At 33.0% G+C, this 25,970-nt stretch overlaps 4 protein-coding genes and 2 non-coding genes across 15 annotated transcripts in view; 3 read left to right on the top strand and 3 right to left on the bottom strand.

Moving 5' to 3' along the window:
• Positions 1-831: 831 nt before the first annotated feature.
• On the top strand, positions 832-2,343 carry LOC127250088 (late embryogenesis abundant protein At1g64065-like). Its single transcript, XM_051273246.1, has one exon. The coding sequence runs from the start codon at positions 914-916 to the stop codon at positions 1,565-1,567; it is 654 nt and encodes a 217-aa protein (XP_051129203.1). The 5' UTR covers positions 832-913; the 3' UTR covers positions 1,568-2,343.
• On the top strand, positions 1,959-2,061 carry LOC127250748 (U6 spliceosomal RNA). The gene has a single exon (XR_007838770.1). It is a non-coding gene; the product is annotated as a U6 spliceosomal RNA (small nuclear RNA).
• Positions 2,344-4,690: 2,347 nt separating the features above from the next.
• Positions 4,691-4,793, top strand: LOC127250760 (U6 spliceosomal RNA). Its single transcript, XR_007838781.1, has one exon. It is a non-coding gene; the product is annotated as a U6 spliceosomal RNA (small nuclear RNA).
• A 2,750-nt stretch (positions 4,794-7,543) lies between these two features.
• LOC127250280 (putative pentatricopeptide repeat-containing protein At3g05240) lies at positions 7,544-9,882 on the bottom strand. Its single transcript, XM_051273471.1, has one exon. The coding sequence runs from the start codon at positions 9,760-9,762 to the stop codon at positions 7,621-7,623; it is 2,142 nt and encodes a 713-aa protein (XP_051129428.1). The 5' UTR covers positions 9,763-9,882; the 3' UTR covers positions 7,544-7,620.
• Positions 9,883-16,511: 6,629 nt separating this feature from the next.
• LOC127250284 (putative GTP diphosphokinase RSH1, chloroplastic) overlaps positions 16,512-25,970 on the bottom strand; it is a 57,446-nt gene continuing 47,987 nt past the window's right edge. For all 10 annotated transcript variants that reach the window (XR_007838607.1, XR_007838604.1, XR_007838611.1 and 7 more), the window contains 4 exons: positions 18,455-18,496; positions 17,931-18,010; positions 17,429-17,492; positions 16,512-16,765 (listed from right to left, as the gene is read on the bottom strand). The gene's annotated coding sequence lies outside the window, so the exon portion shown is untranslated. The remainder of the gene's footprint in view (positions 16,766-17,428; positions 17,493-17,930; positions 18,011-18,454; positions 18,497-25,970) is intronic.
• LOC127250434 (putative GTP diphosphokinase RSH1, chloroplastic) lies at positions 21,753-23,117 on the bottom strand. The gene is made up of 4 exons (XM_051273718.1): positions 22,840-23,117; positions 22,182-22,303; positions 21,991-22,114; positions 21,753-21,914 (listed from the first exon to the last, which is right to left on the bottom strand). The coding sequence occupies exons 2-4, from the start codon at positions 22,238-22,240 to the stop codon at positions 21,753-21,755; spliced, it is 345 nt and encodes a 114-aa protein (XP_051129675.1). The 5' UTR covers positions 22,241-22,303; positions 22,840-23,117.

Raw genomic sequence — 25,970 nt, 5'->3', positions numbered from 1 at the left:
TCTTCGTTGCGGTGCCGTCGTCGACGTCGGGTAGTTTTATTTCCGGTGGAGATGTTTTATGGATTGATGGCGGGGATTTGTTACCAATTTAAGGGGTGTTTGGTTCATGAATTCTATGGATTCGTTCAAAATGGATTCCATGTGTTTGGTTAAAAATAAATAATGGAATGTATAGTAAATGAGATTTTAAAATTCAAAAAATAAATAGTTTTTTTAGTAACAGACACTCTGTTACTTTAAAAATTTTATTTTTATTTGCAGGATTTTAAAATTTTATATACTTAAAATTTCATATCAATTTTATAATTAAATATAAATTCATTATGATTTTAAAATTCAAAGGAATTCCACCAAAACTACAAACCAACCAACTCCTAAATGAATATAGAATTTTAAGGGACATAAATTCATACATAGTGTGAGGTTAGGTTTCAATTTAGAAAAATACTAGAATTTAAGATTTTCATTATATTTATAATAATAATAATAAATTAAATAAAAATTGTTGATATTGATAGGATCATCATTCCTCCTTTAATTAGCATTAAAAAAATATCTTAAATTCTAAACACCAACAAATACAAATACATCTATGTCGACGGAATTTAAAAAATAAAAATTCAATTCCCATGCTACGTACGCAGACTCCCCTAACAAACAAGAAGGACCGTCATGCTCCATCCTTCAACCCACAAGCTCCCAGGACCCCAACTCCCACCCCCAAAACCCTCCCCAAACCCCACAGCTCCCGCCACCCCCCAAACCCCACCCCTCCACCAAGTCCACCACCGCCATTAACGCACCTTGAAAAAACCTCAATCCCCCAAATTCCTTAAATTAAATCCTCCACCACTTCATTTCTCCCTGTCCAAATTCTTACACCAATTATCTTTTTTCAAAAAAATCTCACACCATGATTGAATCCCCCAAATTCCTCCACCACGAGGTCGCCGCCGGCTACCCTCTCGCGCCGGCGACCGTCGTCCCCCGCAGCGACGAAGTCTCCGCGCCGCCCATCCAACATCTCGAGGAACAGGAGGAGCGCCGCCGCCGCCGCCGCAGCCGAATCCGGTGCCTCGCCATCGCCGCCACCTTCGCCGCCGTCCAAACCCTAATCGTCGTCCTCCTCGTCTTCATCACCCGCGTCGCCGCCCCCACGGCCGACCTCGCCGACGTCGTTTTCACCCCCGGCGAGGGCGTCCGCCTCACCGCCCAGGTCCGTGTCCGGAACGCTAACTTCGGGAGCTTCCGGTTCGACGACGCCTCCGTCTCCGTCAGGCCGTCCGGCGGCGGCGACGACGGCGCCGCCGCCGCCCAGCTCGTGATCCCCGAGTCGCGGATCGGGCCCCGGTCGACGAAGAAGATATCGGTTGTGGTGGATCTGGTTTCGGATCCGGAGTCGGATTCGGATTCTGGTCCGGGCATGGCGAGCGTACGGGTCGAGGGGAAGTTGGAGGGTAAAGTGGAAGTTATGAATATGATCAAGAAGAAGAAGACGGCGGAGCTGGACTGCAGAGTCCGGGTTCATTTGTCGACTTATGTGGTCCGGGACTTGAGGTGCAAGTGATTCACGCCTTCGGACCGGCAGGTGCTGGAGTCCCGAATGTTTGTCCTTTAGTATCAGTATTATTTTTACTATTATTATGGCTTTTTTTTAATTTTATTTTTGGAGATTGAGAGATGTATTTTAGTACTAGTTATGTAGTTTTAGTATATATATTCATGTAAAATTTTTGTTATAATACTGTGTCTCTTTTTATTTCTTATTTTATTTTTTCGTTGAACGGAGTTTATTTTTTCTATAAAAAATATTAGACTGGACTACATAAACATTATTATATTGGGCCACATTAAATTCCTGAGCCCCATAAAGGCCCAATAATTTCTCGTACTGTCCCACACTGCTATTACAGAAAGCTGTCTGCTTCTTTACCAAAGAGCCATGGTGATTAGAGTTCGTCCCTTCGGGGACATCTGATAAAATTGGAACGATACAGAGAAGATTAGCATGGCCCCTGCGCAAGGATGACACGCATAAATCGAGAAATGGTCCAAATTTTTTTTTTGTATCGTTTTGATGTTCTGTTTTTCCCCCAATTCCTTCGATTTTGATATTAGGGTTTTTTTTGTGTGTTCTTCGTCCCTTTCGATTGATTTTGGTATTAGGGTTTCCCTATTTTCCCCCCTTTGTTTGATTGTTAATTCGGAGTAATGTAAGTGTTTGATTTTTATAATTTAGGGTTTACAGTTCCATTGTTCGTCGATTGGTTTTAATTTGCAGTAATGTAAGTGCTTGAATTTAATATTTTAGGGTTTACAATTCAATTGTTCATCGATTGGTTTCGATTTTCTGTTTTCCCCCAATTCCTTTGATTTTGATTGATTGTGTTAGGGTTAGGGTTAATTCTTTTTCAATCTGCCATGGAATTCAAAATTGTTAACGATGATATCTTGAAAGGATTATCTGTCTCGAGTTTATAATTTTGGGAATACCTAAATCTTTTGCTCTTTGATCTTTCATCTTATCTGTTATGATGAAATCTGCAAAATTTTAGTTATGTGGAATGCACATTGAAGGCATTTTTACTAGATATGTTGTTATGGTTTAATCTTGTGTGCCTGTGATCAAGAACAAGAAACTATGCCCTTATTATGTCGAAACATTAGTCAAATTTGTTGTGATGTAATTCAATCGAAACATTAATCGAGTGGTTTTGGATTTGCATATATGTTTAGACTTGTTTATCTCTGGCGATATGGTGGCGTCGAATTTCTTGTGATGTTTATGCAGTCGAAACATAAATCGAATAGTTATGGAACTGCATATTCGACTCGACTTGTTCATTACTATTGATAGGCAAAACAACGGTGTTAAATTTGTTGTGAAGCTATGCGCTCGAAACATTAGACGAATAGTTGTGGAGTTGCATGTTTGTTTCGGCTTATTTATTTTGATCAATATAGTTTTGTCGAATTTGCCGGTTTTGTATGTTGGGGGTCCTTCGACTGCTCCCTTGCCCTCGACTGATGATCGTCTGTAGAGCTGACAATTAATCGATTCGTGTCGGGTTTATCGGATTGAATACTTTAAACGGGTTAAATCACCCAACCCTAACTCGACCACTTTATTATCATGTCGGGTTCGTCTTGATCCGTATACATAATTAAGTAGAAATTTTTAATTCAAAGTCATTTATTGTTTGTTCATGTTATGTTACTCTGTATTGATTTTAGTGTAACGTGTACAATGAATTAAGTTGAAATATTTAAAATTGAATTTAATTTAAATTAATCCGCTGATTAATTGTCAAATTAGAATTATATTATAATCGAGTTGTCGTGTCGGATTTGAATTTAGAGTCTAAATCATAACTTGATGGGTTTATTATCGTGTCGGGTTCGTGTCAATCAGTATACATAGTCAGGTTGAAATCTTTGATCAAAATTCAATTATTTCGCGTCGGATTGTCGTGTCGTGTCAGTTTTTGCCAATTCTATTCGCCGGTAAATAATTAGTGTTGAGCTAGCTCAGTGTGACTTGAGAGGCAATCAATCAATCGAATTACTTCATTCTTGTTAGCTTCCTCAAATTTTTAACACATTCCGGATATGTATGCCGGCATTTGTGGCCGGATGTCAGAATGATGAGCCCGTCGGGTTAGCCTTCCTCAACTCCGTCATAAACAAGGGTTGGGTGATTGTTTTTTATCCCACCTTGTAAAACATTTTTTAATTTAGAATATTATATCAAAATCAATTTCCATGGAATTGAATTCTATTTTGTTTAAAAAAATTAATATTTTGATATTTGAATCCAAACCCCAAAGGAGTATACAAAAATTTCTATCCAAGCCAACTCTCAAGGTAAGTGTCATGTGTGTTTCTTTATATCATAGTATTTTTCAAATTTTACTATTTAAAATTCACGTGCACAATTCAAAAATAATATAAATAAATACAAAATATATGCATTTCCTAGTGATACTTTTAATCAATAGAATAATATGAGATTTAAATGTGTCAAAAAATTTTTCAGACATCATATATCAAACAATTACCAAAATCATTCACAAGATTTTGAGATATTGAAAAAAATATATATATTTTTATTTTTTACAAAATATTTTATCAAACTATTATTTTAATATCAAATTTAAAGCAAATTTTTTCAAACTAAATTCAAAGAAACGCTAGTATCTTTATTAAAATGGATTCACACTATATATTGTCATGATTTATTATTATTATTGTTGTTGTTTAAAAATTATGATTATTAGTACACTCAGATTAATTAATAAATGAAACCATAATGTAAAATGATCGAGCATATTTTTTTAAAATTTTTTGATACTTTTCATTAATATTAATATTAATGGTTTTTTAAAAAAGAAAATCAGATTAAATAATATTACATTTTAATATTTTTAAAATGATCTAATTCTCTAATACTCCAAAAACATCTATTAGACCTAAATAGCAAAAAGCAAATATGGCATAATATTTTCAAAAATGAAAGAAAGGGAAACAAAATATACAGCAAAGGTGTAAATTTGTAATTTGAAAAGTAGCGTTAAATTAATCAAACTGGATTTACATATATATTGGGCCCAATTACATCTCGAACTATCCCACACTGCTATTAGAGAAAGCTTTCTGCTTCTTTACCAAAGAGCCATGGAGAGTACAGGTCGTCCCCTCGGGGACATCCGATAAAATTGGAACGATACAGAGAAGATTAGCATGGCCCCTGCGCAAGGATGACACGCATAAATCGAGAAATGGTCCAAATTTTTTTGGTTTTCTCGGTCCCTTCCGATCCTTTTGGTATTAGGGTTTCCCAATTTTTCCCCTTTGTTTGACTTTTAATTCGGAGTAATGTGAGTGCTTGATTTTTTATAATTTAGGGTTTACAGTTCGATTGCTCGTCGATTGGTTTTAATTTGCAGTAATGGGAGTGTTTTGTTTTAGTAGTTTAGGTTGTACAGTTCAATTGTTCATCGATTGGTTTTGATTCTCTGTTTTTCCCCAATTCCTTTGATTTTGATTCTCTGTTTTTCCCTAATTCCTTTGATTTTGATTCTCTGTTTTCCCCAATTCCTTTGATTTTGATTCTCTGTTTTCCCCAATTCCTTTGATTTTGATTCCCAATTTTTCCCCCTTCGTTTGATTTTTAATTCGGGGAGTAATGTGAATGCTTCATTTTTATAATTTAGGGTTTCTAGTTTCGATGTTCATTGGTTTGATTTTTAATTCAGATGGTCAGTAAATGAGTGATTGGTTTTTATGTTTACGGTTTAGGGCTCCATGATTTGATGTTTTCCGCAAATTGTGTGATTTGATTGCTGTAGTATTACGGTTCCTAAATTTGCCTGGTTCGGTGTGTGTTTGTTTGATTTTGATGGGCTGTTTTTCCAATTCGCTTAGTTTGATTTCATTGTCTTATTATGGTTGCCAAATTATTTGGTGTTCTTCGCCTCTATGGATTGATTTTGGTATTAGGGTTCCTAAATTTCCCAATTTGTTTGATTTTTAATTCGAAGTAACGTAAGTGATTGCATGATTTTTATAATTTAGCGTTTATAAGTCTATTGTTATGGATTGATTGTGATTTACTTTTTTCCCCAATTCGTTTTACTTGTCGTATTAGGGTTCTCAGTTTCCCCCCTTCAATGTTGATTGAGTTCATTTTTAATTCGGATGATTTTTATATCTTAGGGTTTAGAGCTCATTGTTCATCTATTGATTGTGATTTGATGTTTTCCCCAATTATTTGGATTTCATTGACTGTATTATTAGGGTTTCAAATTTTCGTGTGTGTATGCTTGATTTTGATTGGTGTTGGTTTTTGTTTAGGGTTCAATAATCGGGAGTGGTTGTAATTTAATTGAGTGGTTTGTTGTTCAGATTTTATGCCATGGTTGAACTTTGATGGTGTTTAGGTTGTTCGATCAATATAACTTTGAATCTGCCCATTGAATTTGGATTTCTTGTATTTTGATGGTGTTTAGGGTGCTCAAGTAATATAATTTTGAATCTGTCCATTGAATTTGGGTTCGTATAATTTTGAATCCATTGACTTTGAATTTGTTAACAGTGATGGTGTTTATGTTGTTCGAGTAACAAAATTTTGGATCTTCCATTGAATTTGGAATTGTTAAACTTTGATGGTGTTTGGGTTGTTCTATTAATATAACTTTTAATCTGTCCATTGAATTTGGGTTGTTATAATTTTGAATCCATTGACTTTGAATTTGTTAAACTGTGATGGTGTTTATTTTGTTCGATTAATATAAATGTGGATCTTCCATTGAATTTTGATTTGCTAAACTTTGATGGTGTTTAGGTTGCTCGATTAATATAACTTTGAATCTTTCCATTGAATTCAGATTTGCTAAACTTTGATGGTGTTTTTAGGTTATTCGATTAATATAATCATTCAGATTCGGCATTGATGAATTAAACAATGCATATTGAAAGGATTCTTGTTGCTGTTCATGTTTTCAGTTGTCTCCAGTTTGTAAAATTGAGAATTTATAAATCCATCTTTCTTGGCTCTTTATTCTTCGCCTTTTCCGTGAATCTGCAAGTATTTGTTTAGTTCTGTCGACTAATCCCTCTTTCCTCGATACAATTGTTTGTTTGTTGTTGTATAATTTGTGCGCCTATGATCTATGCGAGTCGTAGCTACGACGTTGCATATCTGTTAATACATAGTGTCTTTTTTTCAATTGAAATAGTATTTTGACGTGATATAAATTAATATTTTTTCCGTTCAATTTCTATTGTCCTAAAGTATATTTGCACGGATTTTTAGGATAAAAATCTAAAATTTATGTATAAAAAAGGAAATATGACAATAGTTGTTAGACGTCCCAAATAGGAAAGTAGGACATTAGTTTGTGGACGGAGGGAGTAATATATATTCTTATAAGGAATCGCAAACTAAAACCAAAATAGTTTTGAGTAAACAAATTTGATGAATAGTGTTGTAATTACCATTGCAAGTCTCTGTCATTACATTCTTTGTGATTATTATCTTCTCTATGGTATTTTCCTTATTTCTTTCACATCGATCTCAATATTTCACTTACTTTTTTTTTACTAAGTAGATCGACATCTTTTGCATTTGTGTTGGGGGTAACTAGGTTTTTTGAAGGGGTAATAATATATGTATGACACTCGTATTATTAGGGCGGGTAATATTATTTTATCTAATCTAATTTTATACTTACTATAATAGATTAAAATCCAATATTAATTGAGTTCACTTTACTAATATTCCAATTACAGATAATTGATTCTACTTATCAATAATTATATAATCCATCAAAATAATCACTCACATTATAATTGCTTTGTTCTACACTTTGTTCGAGTGTTTGGATTTTGAGTTGAGATTTGAATAGCAAAATTTTTGAATTAAAACAAATTGAATAATGTGAGATATGTTTTAAATGTAAAATTACTTTTTAGTATAATATTTATAAAAAATAAAAAATAGGTGTTTGATTTAATATTTTTTTAAAAAAATGATGATTATTAAAAATATTTAAGAATACTCTAAACAAACACACTAGTTTCAATTCTCTAATTCATTTTTCTAATTAATGTAAATTCTTTTTAGCAACATATACTAAAATGATCATAGTAAATTGAAGATCCATCTTTCATATGGTTCTTCAAAAAACTTAGGATCTCATAAGCATCTACCCTTTCCGTACACTTAGTGTCCCCAGCCACAAACCTCATTTCCTTACCTCCAACCTCCACACTACTCCACCCTCCCTCCTTCTTCTCCGCCGCCACCGCCGCTCGCATCTCTGCCGCCGCCGCCCATCTCCCGACTCTGGCATACACATTCGCCATCGCCACTCTCCACGCGCTCCCGTCCGGTTCCAAAATTGCGAGCTCCTTCGCTGCCCTCTCGGCAATGCCAACATCACCGGCCACGACACACGCACCAAGCAAAGCCCCCCACACGTCAGGCCCGGGATTCACTGCCATCGTGCGTATAAACCTCTCCGCCTCCTCGACTCGCCCGGCCCGGCCCAAAAGATTCACGATGCACCCGTAATGTTCGACGCTCGGCTTCACGCCGTACCGTCCCTCCATTGACCCGAACACGGCGAGACCCTCCCGCACCACACCTGCATGGGCGCACGCCGTGAGAACGTTCACGAACGTAACTCCGTCAGGTTCGACGCCCCCCGATCGCTCGAGACGGAAGAGAGCTTTCAACGCACACGTCGCGCGCCCGTTGCTACCGTATGCCGCGACGAGCGAGTTCCACGATCCGATGTCGCGCTTGCCCATTTCCGCAAAGATGCTCTCCGCGGAATCGACCTTCCCCGACTTCGCGTACATATCTATCAGCGCGTTTTGTATGAAAACATCGCCGAGCAACCCCGTTCTTACTACGTAGCCATGAATAACTCGACCTTGCGGCGACAACGCCAGCTCCGAACAAGCTTCTAAAGACGCAAGAACCGTGGCGAAGTCGGGGGATATTTTTTCATTGCAATTTTTCCTACAAAGTTCGGCGAAAAGCCGCAACGCATCACCGGGCCGACCGATCTTTACGAAGCCACTAATCACCGTGTTCCAAGAAATCACGTCTCGTTTCAACATCGTTCTGAACAAAACCATCGCCGAATACTCCTCGCCGATCTTCACATACATATTTATTAGGGAATTCTCGACGACGACGCACGGGAGAAACCCGTGCTTGATTACGTATCCGTGTATCCCTTTCCCGATCTCTCCCGACTCAAAAATCGCACATCCGTGCACGAGATTCGCCATAGTTTCCGGGCTCGTGTAACGACCGTCATTCGTGAAGCAAAAGCTCGAAAACGCTAACATCCCCTCGACGAAGTAGCCGCTCTTTGAATACATCCCGATCAACGAATTCAACACGAGATCGCACTTACACAAGCCCCCTTTCAAAACAAATCCGAGAATCAACAACATGATCTTACGGCTACGAATCTCCGAGCACGCCTGTAAGACGGCTAACATCGTTACTTCGTTCGGAAAAATCCCGTCTTCTTGCATTCGACAAAAAAACTCCAATGATCTTTCTCCGTAGCCGCGACGAACACAACCTGAGATAACCGACGTCCATGCAACGACATCTCTGCTCGACAGCTTCTGCAGAAGCTTTTCCGCGGCTTCGAACATGCCCGATTTAGCGTACGCATCAATCAAACACTTCTGCAAGAACTCATCCGAAACGAGCTCGAACTTAACTGCGTAACAATGGAATGCGCCGATCAAATCGGCGTCTCCGATCGATGCAGAAGCCTGCAATGCCGCGGCCAACGAGTATTCGTTAGGCCGGACATCATCAAGGTCCAGCATTCGTCCGAACAGCACCGCCGCCGCCGCGGCGTCGCCGGCGAGGAGATAAGCCGACATCATGGAAGTCCAGGAAACAACAGTTCGGTGAGGCATTTGGTCGAACAGGTTGTGGGCGTCTTTTAAGTGGCCGCATTTGGAGTACATGTTGAGAAGAGAGTTGCCGATATAGATATCGGTTTCGATCCCCAACTTGAGAACACGGGCGTGTTGACAAGAGCCCGATTTTGGGCTTCCGGTGGCCGTGCATCGGCGGAGTGATAGAAGAGCGTCGGAGAATGGATCTTCGCGACGCCGGGGAGAATAGTGCGGCGATGAATCGCCGGTGATTTTGGATTGTGATTTGGGAATCGGAATATTCGCAGAAGAAGGTGATGCGATGGAATGAATTTGAAAGGAATGCATTTTTTTTTATATTGGCAATTGAGGTTTAGCGTTGTATAAGATTATGGTTTTATTACACACGTGCATGATATATATTTATATATATTGTTCGGACTTAAGAACTTTGTTTACTTTTAGGCATTTTCATTCACTATTATTTTTTTAAAAAAAACATATATATTTCATTCATCCAGGCAAGTAGGACCCATTCAAAATAATTCATTCAAAACTTTTTTATTTTTTATTTTTTTTCTCAATAAACAAATATTTTTATATATATTTAAAATTTCTCATTTTTTATCAAATTAATTTTATTTTCATCTCTTTTTTCAATAAAGAAATATTTTTATATATATTTAAAATTTTCTCATTTCTTATCAAATTAGTTTTAAGTTAATTATAAATAAATATATATTTTTATTTATTCCTAATATATAAAATTTTATTTTTAAAAAATTAATATTATTTATATTACATATATTTTATTAAAATATAATTCTATAAATATTTAAAATAGCAACAATACTATCCATATGAAAAATAATAAACTGTTATCATGTCCACCTTATTGTAAATGGAACGTATTTTTTCCGAATTTCCAAAAACCTCTATTTAAACAAAGCCATGATTTCTAAGGCGTAATTGGAACCATTACAATTTCACTCCCCACACCACCTAAGTCAATCCAAAATTCTACATTTTTATATAATATATGTACATATATAAATTTATTTTTTCTATTGTTTTTATTTAGACATTAAATATTATATATTTAGCAAAACTAAGTCTAACCTCACATCACTGGTCTAGTTCCATAAACACTAACCAGATAGCAAATAAAATACCACAATTTAGTTTATGCTATTACCTCACACTTGGATATGAAGAAACTTGGATATGAAGAAGATAAAGCTAGTAAGATCATATACATCAACACTAGCAACACATAAATAAAGCATAACATCTACATAAGCTACGATTGAGTCGAAACATATTTATTAAATATGAATATAATGGCCATCTAAACTCAAATGGACACTAGAAACAACATTCTCCCATACATTAAACAACATTAATTGAATTTAATATATACCACAATGAATAACAAATCATATCATACATAAACAAAACACTCAAGCACAAGCAATGCAAAACAATACCACAAGCACAAACAATGTAATTTTACAATACAAACAACATGGTGAGAGCAACACAAAAGACACCAAAATATTACAATATCATACATAAACACAACACATAAGCACAACCAATCCAACGTAACCATACCAACAACTAGCAAAAGCAACACTAAAAGACACCACAAGCGCATCACATCATACATAAACACAACACACAAGTACAAACAAAGTAGCATAAAATTACAAACCGGCATATGTTATAGAAAAAAAGATGTGATAAGTATGCTCTACCATATACGAACACAACATATAAGTACAAATAACACAGAACAAGCAACACCAAAAGACACCACAAACATGTCATACCATATATAAACACAAGCACAAGCATAGTATGTTTAACCCACTACACACCACTAACACAATTCGGTTCAACATTACTAAACACCGACACAATTTGGCACATACAACCCGACATAACAATACAAACAGACAACAAAAGCAATACAAAAAGACACAACACGCCATATATTTATATATATATATATATATTTAATAAGCACAACACACAAGCATAATAAAGCTACCACAAGCAGCACATCATACCCATACATAAACACAACACATATAAGAAAAAACAAAGTAGCATAAAAATACAAACAACCAACACATGTAGCACAAAAAAGATACAAGAAGCATGGTATACCATATACAAACACAACACAAACAAATAATACAACACCACATAAGTAGCACAAAAAGTGACCACAAACATGTCATACCATATATAAACACAAACAACACAATACAACACCATAAGCATAGTATGTTTAGCCCAACCACACACCACCAACACAATTTGGAACATGTAACCCATTATAACAATACCAGCCAATCAATAAAAGCAAAGACACTACAAACACACCATATATTAATAAACACAACACAAGCATAAAAAGACACCACAAGTACATTACATCATACATAAACACAACACATAAGCACAAACAAAGTAGCATAACAATACAAAAAACCAACACATGTAGCACAAAAAGATACAAGAAGCACGCTATAACATAAATATATCAACACACCACACACCACACAAACACAAAGAACAAAATACAAGCAGCACAAAAAAACACCACAAATACGTCATACCATATATAAACACAAGCACAAACAACACATCAAAATAATACTACACAACAAATAAAGGGAAGATTACTTTAAAACATAAGTGATATAATTTTTGAAAAGATAAAGGAAGATTACTTTAAAACATAAGTGATATAATTTTTGAAAAGATAAAGGAAGATTACTTTAAAATTTTATAGAAAGAATGATATGAAGAATTTGAAACTCTCGTGAAAATAGATACCATAACCCAGAAGCTTCGTATTGGTGAGAAGCTGCATCAAGTATTCTTCCTTTATCCCCGTTCTATCTTATCCAGTAACATTGGATTCACCTGATCTTCCAATATCAAGAAAGAGAAACATGAGAGAGAGTGGATCATATCCCATTCTTATTTTTGTTTAGATGTTGGGTTAACAACTATTTGAAATTATTACACAGTAACAATATAATACCTAAATTTCATGCTGACCTGTAAATTTCTGCAATCACATAAGCTAAATTACAATTAAATTGAAATCAAATTTATTATTAGAGGTTTAACTAGGAAATTGGCTTAAAAAAGAATTTCTTATTTGTTTCAAAATAAGATTGTTAGATGTTTATGTGAGGAAATTGGCATTAAAAGAGTTTGTTAAGAGTTTTAAAAAATCATATGGTAATTTTTATGCATGATTAAATCAAATGTTTTTTTATTGTTACCATCTGCAACTATTTTAGCATTACAAATAAATAAATAATTGATGATGATAATAATAATAATAATAATAATAATAATAATAATAATAATAATAATTAATAAATAAATAAATAAATAAAAGTGGATCAACTCAGTGGGCCTAATTGTCTAAGCAATTACCTCACTAAGAGTAAGCACAAAATATCTATCTTATGTCGATCAATAGTTATGAATCTAACAAGATTTTACCTTCCGTTGCACTGGAAAGTAGCCATAAAATATCTGCAAAGCCTCTTCAGCCCATTGTTTGATCTTTCAAACTCCAACAAAAGATAAGATCTTTAAATCAGGGTAAAACGTTAATAACACGCTAAACATAACGGCATTTTAAGTATATCTTTAATGCTGCATTTAAGACGTGTCTCTACTCTAACAAACTTCCTTATTAAACATTTAATACTGAATTTAATTCCTCCTTACAGTATTCAATGTAGTTTCAAAACTAATTCAAACTTATCTCAGGGAAGCGAGCTGTTCCTTCCATTCAATCTTGACACTGTAAGGAAAATAGAGAATTAGAAAATATCTATTCAGATAAGTATATAAGTTGATAATCTACAAGGGAAAGAAAAGTCCAACAAAACAACATTCAGAATCATTTTATTTGGGAAAGGAAAAGACCTTTCATTTCTTATATGAGTCAAACCACATCAACTTTGGAAAATAGAATCTTCGCATGTTACATGTTCGAACAAAAATCGCCAAATTGACCACATATGGAAGGCAAAGACATATAGGTGGAAATATATGCCATGTAGCAAACAAATATTTGAACTAAAGAGATATAAAACTTCATCAATGAAACTCAAAAAGATTGTAGTGAGTACTCTCAGGAAAATAATAGAAATGCAACATTTTACCAATGAGATACGCAGCAGCAACCCTGAGTTGGATTGAAACTAGAGTTATGTTGCAAGTTCAATTTGTTTGCTTGAAAACTGATCATTGTACTCAAGTGCAGAAACTTACAAAAAAAATATATGTTAATTAAAGATTTGGACAATGCATGATAGGTGAATGGGTGGGTTAAATGAATAAAAAAATACCAATAAGATTTCAGAAACTTCCTGGTAGTTAATGGGTGATCTCTAACCGCAAATCGGGATAACTGCTCCAAAAAATCTGCACAGCCGGATGCATTTGAGCATAAATCAAAAAATATCACTAGAGACAACAACGGAAAAAGAACAATTAAAAAAATATACCATGTCTTGGTCGAAATCCTATCCAAATCCAACTCTTTCAATCACTTCTCCTAGTTTGCAGATACTTCAATATAAGGAAAAAAAATGTTATTATGCAATCCAAAATAAAAAGCATCATAATACAAATTAGTGCAACTCCATTCCACTTGAGTTGGTATCTCTCCAGCCGCAAATCCGAATAAATAGTCCACTACGCCCTCCTCCACCTAAGGTATTTAAAAGGTTTTAGAAAATATACTTCAATAAGTACTTAATAAAGTCAAAAAATTAATAAAAAGAAAACACCATCCTTTGATTGAAACCACATCCAAATCAATCTGACTCTCGGTAGAAAAGTTCTTCTTCTTGTTCGTAGAAGCTACATACAGATCTTAAAAATAGCAAATACACAATACTAATAAAAAGAAAAATGCATTAAACACATATATAAGTGCAGCGCATGATATGTGAATGCATGAATGAAAGAATATAATAGATTAGGATTCAAAAACTACCTGATTTTTGGTGGGTTTCATTAAGTTCAGTCCTTTTGAGTTGGTGTCTCCAGCAGCAAATCCGGATGAATTATCCATATTCCTCTTCCTCTTCTTTACCAAAGGAATTTAAAGAAAATTTGAAAAGTATATTGTGATAGATCCTTAACAAAGTCAAAAACTTAATAAAATTAATGTACCATCCCCTTTGGTTGAAATCCTTTCCGAATTCATCTTGTTTGAATCACTTTTCTCCTTGTTTCACAAATACTCCAACCTGAATCTTGCGTAGAAACTTTAATTTTATATAGTTACAACAATAAATAGAGTTATTGAAATGATTATATAAGCACAAACAAGCTACAATTGAGTCAAATTTGGTAAAATTTAGCAAGACTTAGTCTAACCTCACATCACTGGCCTCACAAACACCAACCAGACAACAAATTCCATCCAAGGCCATCCAAACCTCACACGGCCGGCAAGTTAGAGGGATGAAGAAAGAAAATGATAAAATAAAATACCATAATTTAGTTAAGGCAATCACCTACCTCACACTTGGATTTGAAAAAGATAAAGCTAGTCAAAAAATATACATCAACAATAGCAACACATAATAAAAGCATAACATCTACACACCTGCAATTGAGTCAATATATTTATTAAATATGAATATAATGGCCAGCTAAACTCAAATGGGCACTAGAAACAACATTCTCACATACATACATTAAGTTAACAACATTAATTAAATTTAATATATACACCACAATGAACAACAAACAAATCATATCATACATAAACAAAACACTCAAGCACAAAGAATGCAAAACGATACCACAAGGACACCATACCATACATAACACAAACACAAACAATGCAATTTTACAATACAAACAACATGGTGAGAGCAACACAAAAGACACCAAAATATTACAATACCATACATAAACACAACACATAAGCAAAACCAATCCAACGTAACCATACCAACAACCAGCAAAAGCAACACTAAAAGACACCACAAGTGCATCATATCATTCATAAACACAGCACATAAGCACAAACAAAGTAGCAAAAAGTTACAAATCGGCATATATAGCAAAAAGATATAAGATGAGTATGCTCTACCACATATAAACACAGCATAAAAGTACAAACAACACCAAAAGACACCACAAACATGTCATACCATATATAAACACAAGCACAAATAACTCAACACAACACCATAAGCATAGTATGTTTAACCCAACTACACATCACCAACACAGTTCGGCTCAACATTACTAAGCACATACACAACTTGGCACATGCAACCCAACATAACAATACAAATACCCAGCAAAAGCAACACAAAAGACACCGCAAGGACACCATATATATATATATATATATATACACACAATAAGCACAACACACAAGCATAAAAAGACACCACATCATACCATACATAAGCACAACACACAAGCAAAAACAAAGTAGCATAACAATGCAAACAATCAACACATGTAGCACAAAAAAGATACAAGAAGCACGCTATACCATATACAAACACACACACAAAAACAAATAATACAACAACACAATACAAGCAGCAACAAAAAGACACCACAAACATGTCATACCATATATAAACACAAACAACACAACACAACACAACACCGTAAGCATAGTAGGTTTAGCCCAACCACACACCACCAACACAATTTGGAACATGTAACCCACCATAAAAATACCAGCCAATCAATACAAGCAAAGACACTACAAACACACCATATATTAATAAACACAACACAAGCAAAAAAAAACACCATAAACACATCACATCATACATAAACACAACACATAAGCACAAACAAAGTAGCATAACAATACAAACAACCAACACATGTAGCACAAAAAGATATAAGAAGCACGCTATAACATAAATATATAAGCACGCCACACACCACACAAACACAAACAACAAAAATACTAACAGCACAAAAAGACAGAACAAGCACGTCATACCATACATAAACATAAACACAAACACAAACAACACATCAAAATAATACTACACAGCAGATAAAGGGAAGATTGCTTCAAAACATAAGTGATATAATTTTTTAAAAGGTGAAGGGAAGATTACTTTCAAATTATATAGAAAGAACGATATGAAGAATTTGAAACATGTACATATGAAAAATGAAAATAGATAACATAACCCAGAAGCTTCATTTCAATGGTGAGAAGCTACATCAATCATTCTTCCTTTCTCCCCGTTCTATCTTATCCAGTCACTTTGGATTCATGAGTCTTCCAATGTAGTTTATCCTTCCATTCAATCTTGACATTGTAAGGAAAGTAGAAAATTAGAAAATATCTATTCAGACAAGTATATAGGTTGATAATCTACAAGGGAAAGAAAAATCCAACAAAACAACATTCAGAATCATTTTATTTAGGAAAGGAAAGGAACTTTCATTTCTTATGAGTCAAAGCACATCAGCTTTGGGAAACAGAATCTTTCCATGTTACATGTTCGAACTAAAAACACCAAATTTACCACATATGGAAGGCAAGGACCTATAGGTGGAAATATGAGCCATGTAGCAAACAAATATTTAAACTAAAGAGATATGAAACATCATCAATGAAACTCAAAAGATTGTAATGCTTACTCATCTCAGGAAAATAATGGAAATGCAACATTTTACCAATGAGACACGCAGCAGCAACCCTGACTTGGAATTGAAACTATAGTTATGTTGCAAGTTAAATTTGTTTGCTTGAAAAACTGATCATTGTACTCAAGTGCAGAAACTTATAAAAAAATTATATATTAATTAAAGACTTGGACAATGCATGATATGTGGTTTTTAATGGGTGATCTCTAACCGCAAACCGGGCTAAATGCTCGACAACGTCTGCACCGCCGGAGATATTTGAACATAAATTGAAAAATATCACTAGAGATAATTATGGAAAAAGAATAATTAAAAAATATACCATGTCTTGGTCGAAATCCCATCCAAATACAACCTTTTTAATCACTTCTCCTAGTTTGCAGTTCCTTCATTAAAAAAAAAAAAAAAAAAAAAAAAAGAAATTGTTATTATGCAATCCAAAACAAAAAGCATCATAATACAAATTAGTGCAACTCCATTCCACTTAAGTTGGTATCTCTCCAGCCGCAAATCCGAATGAATAGTCCACTACACCCCCGCTCACCTAAGGTATTTAAAAAGTTTTAGAAAATATATGTCAATAGATACTTAATAAAGTCAAAAAATTAATAAAACAGAAAACACCATCCTTTGGTTGAAAGCACATCCAAATCAATCTCTGACTCCGTAGAAAAGTTCTTCTCCTTTTTGTAGAAGCTTACATACAGATCTTAAAAAATAGCTAATACACAATACTGATGAATAGAAAAATGCATTAAACACGTATAAGTGCAGTGCATGATAAATGAATGAATTAATATAATAGATTAGGATTTGAAAACTACCTGATTTTGGTGGGTTCCATTAAGTTCAGTCCATTTGAGTTGGTGTCTCCAGCAGCAAATCCAGATGAATTGTCCATATCCTGAAACTTGGCACAAAAAACCCACGTACAGTGCTCTTCATAAACCTTAAGTGATTTTTCAGCACCAATGCATATGCATATTTTTTAAAATAAGAGCAAAGCATATTAAAATGATAATGGTGCCTTGCACCATTTAAACAAAACTTGTTAAGTGTATTTTGAGTGGATAAATTTATATAGTTGCAACAATAAATAGAGTTATTACAATAATCATTGTCCCTTGCACCATATACAACATAATATATCAGCACAAACAACAAAACATATTACATAAAAAATTTAAATCAAACAATACTAAATGGATAAGAAAAAGATAAAATTGATCAGAACATTGGTCTAGACAATGATATACACAACATTAATTAGAACTAATAGATACAAAAATAGAAATAAACAAAACATAGAAGTACTCACAATACGAAACATTATATTTGAAAAACTCACCAAGAATTAAAAAATTGGTTGGATGTGTCCTGCCACAGAGAACTAATACACAAAGCATAACCATCAACACAAAAAACACAACATATTACATAAAAATTTTAAATCAAACAAGACTACTTGGATATAAAGATAAAGCTGGTCAAAATATATACATGAACACTGGCAATACATAATAAAAGCATAGCACATCACTATAAGTATTTGTTCAAATTAAAGGTAATGAGTTATTTGTGAATAGATATTAACTATTATAAGATTTTGAATGGAGAGAAAATGAGTCACTTATTTTGTTTAAAAAAGAGAACATGAGATATAATATTTTTAAAGATACTAAAGGAATGAATTAGTTGAAACTTTGTAAAAAAAAGGCAGTCGGATTAACCATCCCCAGTTAAGATATTGCAAGCAAGAGTGGCAAGGAGAGACGAAGAGAAGGCCAAATTCTTTGAAAAATTGTCTGGGATTCTGCTCCCACTTCCAAAAATGATTCGTGGAGATTGACCATCCAGTTAGTTTTGAGGGGTTTGAAAAATGTTCTAGAAAGAGTTAAATCATTTAAACAGATTTAAATGAATTTTTAATGCATAAATTTAGGCAAAAGATTGAACTAAAAAGGCAACCTAATAACACAATAAACTACACATGACAAATGCATAAATCAAAACATTTGTTATAAGGTGAAATAAAACAAATTAGGAAAAATAAATTAGTGGTATATCTGCCGCAGAGGAACCTAGAACCTCAACGGTTCAACTATGACATACAAGAATAATATGGGAGAGGACAAAGTAGCCAAATTTTCTTGAAAAAGAACATTTAATGTTTAAATTTTTCCTTCTACTATAACAAATGGTTTTGGAATCACCCAAACCACCATCCTATTAGTTTAAAAGAGAACTCTCAAAACCTCAATCGTTCAACTATGACAGGCAAAAGTGACAAAGGGAGAAGAAACAACAATAAAAAGAAAATTTGAAAAATCACATTTAAGGTTTATGTTTCACCTTCAATTTTAGGAAATGGTCTGTAGAATCATCTAACTCACCATCACTGTATTAAGTGAGAACAAACCCAAACCTCAATTAGTCAACAAGAGTAACAAAGATAAGAAAAAATAAGCAAAAAAAAATTTGAAAAAGCATTATTGAAGCTTTAAATTTCCCTTTTCGTTTTAAGAAATAGTTTATGGAATCACCCAATTCACTATCACCATTAGTATTAAGGGAAATTTCAAAACCTCACTTGTTTCTTAATAGTAAACAGGCAAGACTAACGAGGATAAAAAATGGCCAATATTTTCTTAATAATCAAAAAGAATTTGAAAAGGCAATATTTAAGTTTTAGATTTTCCTTTCCACTTTAAGAAATAGTTTATGGAATCACCCAATTTACTATCACCGTCAGTATTAAGGAAAATTTTAAAACCTTTATTGTTTTGTAATAGTAAACATGCAAGACTAACGAGGAAAAAAGATGGCCAATAATTTTTTAATAATCAAAGAGAATTTGAAAAGGCAATATTGTAGCTTCAGATTTCCCTTTTCACTTTAAGAAATAGTTCATGGAATCACCCAATTCACTATCACCGTCAGTATTAAGGGAAATCTTAAAACGTCAATTGTTTTGTAATAGTAAACAGGCAAGACTAACAAGGAAAAAAGATGGCCAATACTTTTTTAATTATCAAGAAGAATTTGAAAAAGCCAATATTAAAGCTTTAGATTTCCCTTTTCACTTTAAGAAATAATTTATGGAATCACTAAATTCACTATAACTGTCAGTTAAGGGAAATTTTAAAACCTCAATTGTTTTGTAATAGTAAAAAGAAAAAAATGGCCAATATTTTTTTAATAATCAAAAAAATTTTGAAAAAACAATATTGAAACTTTAGATTTCCCTTTTCACTTTAAAAAATAGCTTATGAAAGCACTCAATTCACCTATAGCCGTTATTAGGGAAACTTCAAACCTCAATTTCTTTGTAATAGCAAACATGCTCGACTAAATAAGAAAAAAAAAAATGGCCAATATACATATATATATTTTAATGCACATTCAAGATTTGGATTTCTCTTCCCACCTTTTAAGGTTTGTTGAATCACTTAATTCACCAATCCCACCAATTTCCAAAATTGCTTTGAAAAGAGTTACCTAAATTTTTAAGGAATTTCAACAAGGCTTTAACACTTTATGCATAGATTTAGGAAAAATAGTAAAAAGAAAAATGACAATCCAACAAAATAAATGGAGAAATGCATGAAGAACAAATAAAACAATCAAGAAGCTAACGTTCAAAAAGAGAAGAGGAGATAATATTTTAAGAGATATTAAGGAAAAATTTTGTAAAAAGTTAAAAGTTCTTAGAGATTTTGGATGGAAACAAACATGAGTTCAATCTTACTTACAAAAAATTATCATATTTTTTAAAAGAATAGGATGAATTATTAGGATATTTGAAAAATGGAATTGAAAAATAGAAGAAATTGACGTAGGCATACAATTGAAATGAAGTTTTGAAAGACCAAAGGAAACAATATTTTGAAATTTCAGAATAAGGATTAGGAAAATGGGAGAAGATGGTATAATAATTGAATTTCAAAGATAGAAAATAAGATTCGAAAGAACTTCTATTGAGAAAAAAATGAGTTCATTTCATTTTAAAAAAGAACAAAAGATGGAATAGTTTGAAGATGTTGGGAATGATAATTTAAAATTTTGTAAAAAGATTAAGATATCAACCAAGAGATCAAAGAGATATATTTTAGGATAGGGACAGTTTTGGCAGGAGTTACCTCTCTTGCATTTATAAAGTTCACCAAATTCAGAATCTCCCAGTACTTTTTTAAAGATCCATCTTCGCATCCGTGCATCTTCCCACCATTTTGCTTAAGGCTTCCTGAACGAATTAATTTCACCTTGCACAGCCCTATTCCAAATCACTTCTTGAAATTGAAATATCTAAAAATTTCAAGAACAACCCATTAGCTTGAAATTGAAATATCCAAATTAACCTAATCCCACCAAACCCTGACCCTCCAAGAAAGCCCCGTTTATCCAATTTGAAATATATGGACTCAAAATTGTTTATGGCGTCGAAAGATTGAGATTGAAAACACAATCAAAGTTACTTAAAGACTTGAAATATTGAAATTGGGAGACACAAAAACATCTCACACTTCTTCTCAATTGAATGAAAGAGGATGTTCAAATCAATTGTTTAGATCAACAAATAAACATACTTTCATGATATTGTGTCAGGCTCTACGTGTTTCCATTAACCTGCAAAGGAACATTTTCGGCTACTGACACAAGAATTGCAGGCAATTTAACAAGACAAAACAGAGTACTGCTGCAGAGTATATACAGGAAAGTACATCTGCAGCAACCATTTTGTTCCCAGTATCACAGTGTATCATATATGCGTTATCAATGGCAGTTGCACCCTTGGGAAGATTTTTAATCTGTAGGAAGGCTAAATATTTAGAAACAAAACTAATAGATTTCAAGCTCAGAATAACATAGTTACCAGAATCTTGCCTCTCCTTTTGGTGTGAATACAAAGCAACGGCTGCCAAGAAGATCCCTGGTGATTGTATCAACAAATTCCCTATAGCTCATATTTCCCAAAAACTGCTCCTGCCACCCTCGGAAGCCAATTAATCTGAAAATCACAAGTTAATACTAGTATAGGACAAATAAATGCTTCACAGGATGTACAAGTATAATACCCTAAGAGCAACATTCTCATTGTTGAGGCAGACTGTTTTTCCTCGGGAGTTTCTGCCATTTACAAAAACTTTACAACTATAATGAGCAGCTATCCCTCTTTCAGCAATCAAACCCATCTCTTCTGTCCTAATCAGCAAATCAGATTCATGAGAATTAACAAGATCAACTAATACAAAACACAATGAAATAGCTATAATATATATATCAATTTATTTTCTGCAAGAATACTTGATGGATAAGGAGAGAACATGCAGCAAGAAAAGTTAAAAAGCATAACCATTAAAATAATTTCATTCCAGCCTAAACATGCGTTCGTAGAGAAGAGGAATCACTGTAGAATGAAGACTCTGACAACCATTTGATTTGGGGGTGGCAATATAATCCTTCGTCTGATAACAAACAAATAAACACAAGGATAGAATAATGCGCTATAGGAGCAGCATATAATATAAATATTTCACTATATTTTAGAAACCAAAGCAAGATTATCAAGAACAAGAAGAAGATGATGACGATGATGAAAAGGGCGAACAGCTCGAGGAATGGGAGTCCAAATTCGATGCACCAGTCCAAGCACATGGTAACATATTAAACTCAATCGATTAGTTTGAAGAAATCGCAAATCAGAATCGAATCTTGGATTCAACTAAAACATACCGATAGAAATGGCCGCCGCAACGTCGCCGTTCATCCCGCCATTGCACCGGAGCCGAAAGAAACCCTTACCTGATGGAAATGGAAATACAACGCTTCCGAGAGCACCAAACTTCTGGAACTTTCTTTTATGTATACCACATTTGCCAGAGCAGACTATACCGATTGAAATGGTCGCCGTTCATCCCGCTATTGCACGGAAACTTCAAGCCGGAAGAAACCCTTACCTTACCTGATGGAATTGGAAGAAATACAATCCTTCCAAACACTTCTCGAACCTTCTCTTGTGTATACACATTTTTCATAGCAGAGTAAATAAATAGTAATAATACTAAGTTAATTAAGGTTTGTTAGATCAAAATTACCATATATATATAGTTAACTTTGAATTTTAAGGCCTGTTGAGTAAAACTTACCATATATATAATTAACTTAATTAACAACTAGCCGTTAGAAAATTAAATTAAAATTACAATTAAGGTAAGCAATGAGTTAGACGCAAGCCCATAACCAATTAATCATTATAATATTTTAAGAAAATAATTAACAAAAGTACCATATGACAAAAAAAAAAAAAAAGAAGAAAAAACTCAACTGAAAACATATCAAATTTATTATTATAAAATATTTTACCATAACTTTTTTCTTTTTTTTTATGTTATATATTACATATTTTAATTTAAAATATAATATTAAATATATATTAATATAATTTTTAAATAATAAAATATAGTGAAACAAGTTCAGCGTGGGACAAGTGCCATTCATTAATGATTTTAAGACTACATTTTATTTAATTTTTTGATTTATTATACATTTTATTTGATTTTTTATTATTTAATTACCACCATCTAAATTAAAATCAAGATTGCTTTGAAATTTAAAAATGATTTGAAATAAGACAGTTAATTTAAATTTTTATTTCAATAGTATTTTAACTTATATTTTTATAAAAAAATATATATATCTATTAAAAATATATATATATGTCTGTTAATAACAATTTCAAATTAAAATGACAATCAAACAAACCCTTTTAAATGAAACTCATTCTAAACATTTATGTTGGATTTTTTTGTACTTGTAAAAGAATTTAGGTATTTGTCAAATTTTGTAACTTATGATGTTTGTTTCTTCTATTGGCTAAAATAAAAATTTTAAATGTTTGTTTGACTATGGTTTGAAATTAATTTGAAATGAAGTGTTGATTGAATTTTTGTTTAAATTGTATTTTGATGTGAATCAAAGGAGATTGTGAATTTATATCCTAAATCGTGGGGCTTTATCAAATAATACATCGGAGATATAAGAAACCAATTGACAACAAACGGCCTTGACAATTCATAAATCAGCCAAGCGACAACGACCCACAATCAACGACGAACATCTATGAATTCTCTCAATCTCCGACGGCATATTCCTCCGTCAATTGCTCTAGGCCGCCGGACAGCGGCAGCTTACAGCAATAGCTCCGATGGACATCAAATTCCAGTTGATTGACGACAGCACCGATTGATTGAGCGACAAACCCAACAGATGGCTCCTCTGGTGACGATTCCTTCTCCGACGATCTCAAACAGCGGCACTTCACTCCAATCGTCTCTGAACTGCTTCAATCTTTCTCCGACGAGAGGAATATTAATTTTCGACTCAGTCCGATGTCAAATAGTTCAGGGTAACCACTCTGGTGGAAGTCAGCACGTCATTCAAAACCTAGACATTCACCAAATTTTGATTAAAAAAAAAAGGCTATGAATCCTCACTGGAAAACTGTCGAAAATCACCGAAATCACTTACCAGAATACCTATCGAACCCATTGAAAAAACTGACCGGAATCATGTTTTTTGTTTCATGTTATCTCATGTTTATATAGACAAAATCATATCATAATTCAACTAATAGAAATTCATACCAAACATAGTTTTAGGATGTGTTTTTTTTTTGCTAATTTTTTCAATTTTTAGTATATGAACTCTGCATTTTTTTAAAAAAAAAAAGAAATAAAGAAACTGTCTCACAAATATCTCATTAAATAATATTATTTTAATACCAAATTTAAACTAATTTTCTTCAAACTCATTCAAAAGAATCATGTTCTATGTTTTATCTTATGTTTACATACACAAAATCATATCATAATTCAAACAAGATTCAATAGTAAATATTTTACTTTATCAAATTTTTTTCAAATTTTATTATTTAAATTTTGAATTTTTAGATTTTTCTTTTTTTCACAAAATATCCTACCAAATATTATTTAAATTCAAACTAATTTTTTTCAAACTCATCAAAAAGAAACACACTCTTATCTCACCCTAGATTTATTTGATTATGTTTTTTGTTTAAATAATAACTACATATATTATCTAAGAAAATTGAAACTATTTTATAGAATTATATATAATTTTTTAAATAATAATAAAAAAACAAACACAACCCTATAGACTTTCTCTTTTTTTTTTTCCTCCCCTAATTATTTATAAGTACAAACTCAAGTGTCATCGAATTGTTATATTATTATTACAAAACTGAAATTACTTTTTATGAATATACCAATTGCAAAACTCTAGAAAATTCTAAAGAAAGAACTTATAATATATAATTGAATCCTTCGAAATCATAAAACACATAAATTCATGTGAATCTGATGACACAAATTTAAAAAAGGATTTGCTGTTTAGATTTTCAGAATTTAAATCCATCAATTCCACATGCTCACATGATTATTTTACTATAAATACATAAATATATACTCACTGTGTCTCTTAACGAATACACATAACATGGTATTTATTTTCTCATTTGACCGCACACAAATTTTAAGTAAAATAAGTAAAAAATATATATATAATTTATTTACTAAAAAATAAAATGAGAATAAATTTATATGACATATGAAATAATACTCTACCAAACATATATTAAAATTAATCTCAATATTAAATACTCCGTCTGTCCAGCAAATTTAGCTCTATTTTTTTTTTAATAAAAAAAGTATTAATGTAATACAAATGTTTGATAACATACAAGAATAGTCCACAATTATGATCTTAAAACAAGTCGATGCTCTATAGCTTTGTTAAACCCTCTCTTGATATATATGAAATTTATTTTATCGTGTGTTGATTTTATG

The sequence above is a fragment of the Andrographis paniculata genome, unplaced genomic scaffold (genome assembly GCF_009805555.1).
Source record: "Andrographis paniculata isolate CXL003 unplaced genomic scaffold, ASM980555v1 Contig37END, whole genome shotgun sequence".
In the NCBI taxonomy this organism is placed as follows: Eukaryota; Viridiplantae; Streptophyta; class Magnoliopsida; order Lamiales; family Acanthaceae; genus Andrographis; species Andrographis paniculata.
This window is presented reverse-complemented; position numbering and strand designations above follow the sequence as displayed.

Coding starts and splice junctions, on each gene's coding strand:
- LOC127250088 (XM_051273246.1), top strand. CDS start 914: ATGATTGAATCCCCCAAATTCCTCCACCACGAGGTCGCCGCCGGCTAC.
- LOC127250280 (XM_051273471.1), bottom strand. CDS start 9,762: ATGCATTCCTTTCAAATTCATTCCATCGCATCACCTTCTTCTGCGAAT.
- LOC127250434 (XM_051273718.1), bottom strand. CDS start 22,240: ATGGCAGAAACTCCCGAGGAAAAACAGTCTGCCTCAACAATGAGAATG. Junction 22,115..22,181: donor ATGAGAATGTTGCTCTTAGG/GTATTATACTTG, acceptor TGTGATTTTCAG/ATTAATTGGCTTCCGAGGGT. Junction 21,915..21,990: donor TATTCACACCAAAAGGAGAG/GCAAGATTCTGG, acceptor GCCTTCCTACAG/ATTAAAAATCTTCCCAAGGG.